Source organism: Conger conger, chromosome 16 (assembly GCF_963514075.1).
Source record: "Conger conger chromosome 16, fConCon1.1, whole genome shotgun sequence".
Lineage (NCBI taxonomy): Eukaryota > Metazoa > Chordata > Actinopteri > Anguilliformes > Congridae > Conger > Conger conger.
In genome coordinates this window covers 14,501,429-14,508,001 of record NC_083775.1, presented here as the reverse complement: position 1 = coordinate 14,508,001, position 6,573 = coordinate 14,501,429, and the positions used below count along the sequence as shown (strand labels likewise).

Here is a 6,573-nt window from a genome sequence, read left to right as displayed (position 1 = left end):
CACACTCACACACACGTACACACTCACACACACGTACACACTCACGCACACACGCACACACGCACAGACCTGCACAGGCACTCACACTCACACTCACACTCACACACGCACACACGCACAGACCTGCACAGGCACGCACACTCACACACACGCTCACACTCGCACTCACACACACTCACACTCACACACACTCACACACACACACACACACACACACACACACACACACACGCACACACACACACACAGCTGGGTCATTATGCAACTCTGCTGTTACCTTGATTAAGGCATTAAAAAAAGAAAGCTTACAGTATATGTTAAGCACACTGAATATGTTGCAGTAGGGTAGACACACAAACCGCTTTAAAACTGCATACAGACCGCAGAAAGACCAGCCTTGCACTCGAGTCAAGTGCTAGTGCATCTTGCCCTGAAATTTGCCTTGTTTTCTGGTGACTGTATGGTCGACTCTGCCTCTTTCGCCCTCTCACCCCCTTCTCACTCATCCTCTCCCCCTCTCCCTCTCCCTCTCCCCCTCCCTCCCTCTCCGCCCGCAGTTTACTGTCAGAACTTCGCCACGAGCTTCAAGGAGAGCGAGATGAACGCCATCGCGGCGGACATGTGCACGAACGCGCGGCGCGTGGTGCGGAAGAGCTGGATCCCCAAGCTCAAGCTGCTGATGGCCGAGGGCGACGCGTACTCCAGCTTCCTGCCCGACACCGTCAAGATGGAGGCCGACGGCCTGGCCGCGGAGCACGGCTTCGAGGCGGGAGGCCTGGAGGCGGCAGCCTCCGCAGAGGCTGGGGCCTCCGGCGAGTCTCTGCAGGGAGTGGGCGGAGACGGCAGCACTTTGTTTTAGTAAGTGACCCCTCCCCCTTCCACCTCCCTCTCCTCCCACCCCCCCTGTACCCACCCCGTCTCCCATAGCGCCCCGCCCCTGACCCCCACCCATCACGTGACCCGGAGTACAGAAGCCCTTGCTTGGGGGGGGGGGGGGGGGGGGTGAAGAGGAGGGAAGGGGGGAGCGGGTGGGAGGGATGATGGGAGATGATGTTTATTTCGTTTTAAAACAGAAGAAGAGATTAACCCACCCTCGAGCAGAGATTCCCACCCCCCCCCCCACCCCCCCAGGCTGGCTTATGCAGCTGGTTGGTTGGTTGGTTACCTCCCTCAGAGGTGCTTGTGGGCCATTGCCCCTCTCCATAGCAACAGAACACATTCCCTTACGAGAGGGTGCGTATGATGATGAACACTGTCCTGATGTTGAATGTATTGGCGTACAGCGGTGATGTGGGACTGGAGCAACACTAGAGGAGCGGGGGACTGCAGAGCCGGGTGGATTAATCTGTCCGTCTGTCTGTCACCGTCTCTGTCTGTCGGAAAGAATTCCCACACCCCCCCCCTTTTACCTCTCCCTCCCCACCGCCCAAGCTCACCTATCGACCAGAAAATCGACCATTTCTTAAGTTTGATTTCTTTTTCTTTTGTTTGTTTGTTTTTAATTTTCCTTTTCTTTTTACATTTTTAAAAAAAAAACATTTGTGCTTATTTCTTTGTATGTAACATTGCCAAGGATTCCAAGAGAGAGTAGAGGTTACTGAAGACTGGGAACGGAAAAAGACTGACATATTTTTAAAATATATTTAACTATATGCATATATATTTTATGTGTATAGAGGGGTTAAAAATAGAGGGATTGTTTTAAAATCTCGTTTTTTCGGACTGAAATGTTTTGTGAAGTTTTATTCCCACTAAAGAATTTTAAGTGCGAGACGAAAAGCAAATATTTTTGCATTAGCAAAAACGTATCCAAATATTTTTGTTTTGGTCTTTTTTTAATTTTATTTTGTTGCATGCATGCATGTGTGCATTTGAGAGAGGGAAAGGGAAGTGTGTGAGTGTGTGTGTGAGAGAGAGAGAGGGAGATTGTGGCCCAGGCTCTTTGGCAGTTGTTTGAAGAGATGCCTCATTTCACTGTGTGGGTGGGGTGGGGTGGGGTGGGGGGGTGTCTCAGGGGTTACCAGGAGACCCCAAACACAGACCAACCCAGTGGGGATGCACACAGCCTCGTTGCCATGGGAACGGCACTCGTCTACACTACCCCGCCCCCCCCCCCCCCCCCGGTCTGCTCTCCTGCCATATTGTGTTCAGACTCTCACTGCCTCTGCTTCTGTTAAAACTGTACTCTCCACTCTTCACAAATATTAAAGAAGTACTGCCATTTTTCTGTACCTTAACACAGATTCCTGGCCAGGAAATACTTGTGTACGACTCGGTGTTGTTCTGAGATTGATGCTGCTTGAGTTGGGGTTATGCTAAGTTATGGTAATTACAGCATGCATTTGTGCTGCTGTGGGAAAATTTTTTGACTCTGCGCATATGGGACTGCTAGCGCCGAGAGAGTTCTGAAATCAGCCATTTCTGAAAAGTACACCCACAGGGAAAAAAAAGAAAAGACAAACGAAACTAACGTCATTTAAAGGGCTGACTCCTCCCTGCTCTACAACGCCCCCTGTCTGCAGAAGCCCGCCTCTGCAGCAGAGGAGTACCGAAATGGGCACAGATTCTGTGCCGGGGTGACGGAACGCGGCCCCAGGGAAAACGCCTGGCTCCAGAAGCCTTGGGACGCTTTAACTGAGGCCTTCCCAAATCACGTTTTAATCATTTAAATAATAATTACTATTTTTTTGGTCATTTTAAGGGTCACTTAAAATGACATCACACACAACAGCCTTTCACATGTCATTGTGTTGTGTGTGCATATGATTCTACATTTAAAATAACGGCTTTACGGAACATTGGCTATACCAACACACACTGAGTCCTGAGTTATGTAAATAAATTATGAGCGTCATAACAGGGCTAAACTGTTTTTAGGTTCTTTTCCCTGTGAATGGGGAAATATAAATGCCTAAGCGTATTCCTATCTGGAAGCGCTTGGGAGCAGAGTGTTGTTTTGAAAGCTTGCCTCGGGTGTCCCTGCGAGGGGGGTTATATCTGCGCAGCTGGCTTTTATGTGGCTGATTTTCACACATGGGCTGACTGTGTGTGCACCAGCTTTGCACACAGATCACAGAGGCTGTAAACGGCGCCTTTAGCGCCTCTATCTCTCACACTCTGGTGAGGTGGTCAGGGTACGAGCAGATAGGCCCAGTGGCAGGTTTTGGGGGCCCATTGTGGATCTCTCTGGGCCTGCCTGTGTGTGGGACGGGTGGTGACGGAGGCAATGGCACGGCCCTGTCCGCTCTATATCAGCGAACCGCCAACACTGAGCCTACCAAAAATGAAAATGTAGCGCTCTGAAAAGGGCCGTCCTGACTGTAATAGGATCCCAGACTCGGTCTGGAAAACGGAGAGAGATGGAGAGAGAGCGAGAGAGAGAGAGAGAGAGAGTCCCTGCTGCATGCTCCACTGATGGACGGGTAAGCCTGTTACACGTGGAGGGTAGAGAAGGAGCCCCTAAGATGGCCGTGAGTGAATCTGAGTGTACATCTCCTGAGAAAACACGGCCAGTATCTGGGTACTGAAGCAGTCCTCAGTGGAGAGCACGGTGGAGACGTCAAGTCTTGCAGAAGTGCAAAGTGTCTGTGTGTGCTTGTGTAGGTGTGAAAGTGTGTGTGTGTGTGTGTCCTGTGTACATGTGAAAGTGTGTGTGTTCCCAGCTGGCCTCCGGTCCAGTGGCCTTTGCTTGCATGTGGGTAGCATTGTAATGGAGGAAAACAAAGGGCTGTTTGTTTTGGTGCGAGCGTGTCGTGTGTTGCGGGGGGTGTTGTGTGTTGCTTTTGTCTAATGCGTGTGGGTTTGTTTGGGTTTTGTGTTAGAGCTCGATTCTGTGTCGCTATGTGCTTGTGATGCGGGGCTAAAAGGCTGTGTGTGCAGTTTGTGTGTGTGTGAGTGAATTCGTGTGTGTGTGTGCGCGTGTGTACGTGCGTGCGGGGCGGAGGGGTGTGTGTGTGTGTGTGTGTGTGTGTGTGTGGGGCGGAGGGGTGTGTGTGCGTGTGTGCGTGTGTGTGCAGCAAGGCTGGTTGTGAGCATTGCCCCCACACCAGGCAGAATGAGGTGATCTGTCTCAGTGATTCAGGCCCTCAAAGACAAACAGCAGTGAACACACACAGCTGGCAAACAGACGCATCAAACATTGGAAACCAGAAACAAAAATAACCCTAACTTGCTTCTAGTGCTATTTTTTAATCTATTTTAAACTCATTTGCTATTTTGTGTGTGTATATATGCATGCGCGTATGCGTGTATGTGTGCATGCGCATATGCGTGTGTATGCGTGCAGGCGCGTATGCGTGTGTATGCGTGCGTGCATGCATGTGCGTGTGTGTGTGCATGTGTATGCGTGCGCGCGTGTGTATATGTATCTGTCTGTGCGTGCGTGCGTGTATGTGTGCACGTGTGTATGTGTATGCATATCTGTGTGTGTGTGTGCTTGCGTGTGTATGTATGTGTGTGTGTGCGTGCATGTGTGCGTGCGTGTGTGCGTGTGTGCGTGCGTGTGTGTGTGCGTGCGTGCGTGCGTGCGTGTGCGTGTCTGCATGCATCTGCCTCTCAGCAGATGGGTCATGTGAGGGGGAGAAGCGTCTGTGTGGTTCACACCCCTGTGTGAGGCGAGGTGCTCTGAGCACTCTCTGCTGCTGCTGCTGCAGCCTCTCCTGTGTGTGCTCAGATCAAAGATCTCCTGACTGCAGCTCCTTAAGAGCAGCTCAAATACAGCCCACAGAGGGGACCACGCTGTGTGTGTGTGTGTGTGTGTGTGTGTGTGTGTGCGCGCGCACCTACAGAGGGAACCCTTCTTATGGCCACAGAGAGCCACACCGTGTGTGAGAGAGTGTGCATGACTGAGAGTGTGTGAGTGTGTGTGTGTGTTTGGGGGCAAGTTGGTTGATCAGCACTGTAGAAGGAATGTAAGTGGCCTGGCAGAGGTGTTTGGGCCTGTATGAGCATGACCGTGTGTGTGTGTGTGTGTGGGTGTGTGTCTGTTTGACTTTCCTGAGCTGGTGTGTGCTGGGGGTTGAACAGGCTACTGAGGGGGGGGTTAGGGAGGGGGGGGGGCCCTCCTAAGCACACAGAATGCAGCTGCCGTATCACGCACTCGCACTGTGGGGAAAGCTTTGTACAACTTCACACACCCATTGTGTTTTTTTTTGTTTTTACTTTTCAGCAGAGGAAGTACTGTAGTGTTAGATTCGTAAAAAAAAGTTAACTAATAATAAGTCGAGATTAATGAGTAGAGGTGCCAATTCTTGTTTAAAAAAGGAATTATAATTGAGGAAAAAGTACCACATATTTTTGCATTGTGCAAGGTGACGACTTGCGTTGTTTATGGGGGAGGGGTGGGGTTTACTGAAGGAGAGGGGGCTGTGTGCTGGCCAGTAGGCCAGTTTCTTGTTTAACTGAGAGATTGGGGGGGGGGGCGTTGGGCATGTCGGAGGTGAGGGCCCTTTGAATACTGCTGAATTTTTATTATTTTTAAAAATAACCATGAGAAACTTCCTTGTTGAAGAATCCAAGATGCAGCTTGTATCCATACTGAACCTTATTGAGCAAGTACATCTTATATCTGAACATATCTGTTTGTATCCCATGGTGGTTTAAAAAACAAAACAAAAAAAACCCCCAATACATTTACATACAGATATACATATAATGAATATCATGCATATGTAACGTAGATGGATAAATGTATCGCACAGAAGCTGTAGTTGACCTGGCGTGGCAGTCAGTCAGGCACGCCACCTGCTGGTGAGCTGCAGTACTGTAGCATAGTGTGGGTGTCTGAGCAATGCCAGCCTCCACCATCGGGGGGCAGCACCTTCTCTGACAGGCAGCAGGTTGGGGCGAACAAATAAATGTGGTTTATGTGGCTTTAAAGAAACTCTACTTAATGAATACTTAAACACAAATTCACCTTTTTTTTGTTCCTGTTATTTTCTAGTTTTAGTCACTGCGTTTGGTTATGCTGTCATTGGGATATTTGTTCCTGCTTTACACGCTGCAAAGTGGATCTATGATGTCACAGATCTGAGTGGGGTGGAGAACAGTTGGTCATCCTGCCAGACTGTTAGTGGTGGGAAGTTATGACTTGTTATTATTGTTCAGTGACACAAGTCACTGCTTCTGTCAAAATGGACAAGGTCATAAACCAAGAAGAAGAAAAGTAGGTGGGACAAGTGGAGTGACGGTCCAATGAGAAATGGGGGTGGACAGTCTGTCATGTTTGTGTCCATACTAGAGAAGGGGCGGGGGGGGGGGGGGGGAAGAGAAAGAAAAGGAAAAAAAAGCACCTTTGGGTCAGAGTTCACCGCTTTGGGCCTGTGAACGAGAACCCCGGCACCTTCTGTTAAGTTTTCCTGTCTCGGAGTGGAATGAGGGTTGGGGGTGGGGGGTACGGTTTATAAGATGTGTACATTTTGTTTTCCTGTTTTGTTCTTTTTTAATTTTGTTTCATTTTTAAAATTTTGCATTGTTAACCCCACCCCCTCCCCCCCCCCGCACCCCGTCCCAGGCAGGCTCTGGGGGAGGGGAGGTCGAGGCACAGCTCCTTCTTCCCGCTTGGCACTGCAGCCC

The 6,573-nt window shown here is 49.9% G+C and overlaps 1 protein-coding gene across 7 annotated transcripts in view; it reads left to right on the top strand.

Annotated features, from left to right (window-relative positions):
- nacc1a (nucleus accumbens associated 1, BEN and BTB (POZ) domain containing a) overlaps nucleotides 1-6,573 on the top strand; it is a 36,248-nt gene that overhangs the window by 9,538 nt on the left and 20,137 nt on the right. For 5 of the 7 annotated variants that reach the window (XM_061224412.1, XM_061224405.1, XM_061224410.1 and 2 more), the window contains exon 6: nucleotides 558-968. In XM_061224412.1, the coding sequence (XP_061080396.1) occupies nucleotides 558-859 (302 nt within the window). In that variant the 3' untranslated portion in view covers nucleotides 860-968. Of the gene's footprint in view, nucleotides 1-557; nucleotides 969-6,573 lie in introns of those variants that run through there. The other 2 variants (XM_061224406.1, XM_061224407.1) reach the window with 1 other exon arrangement.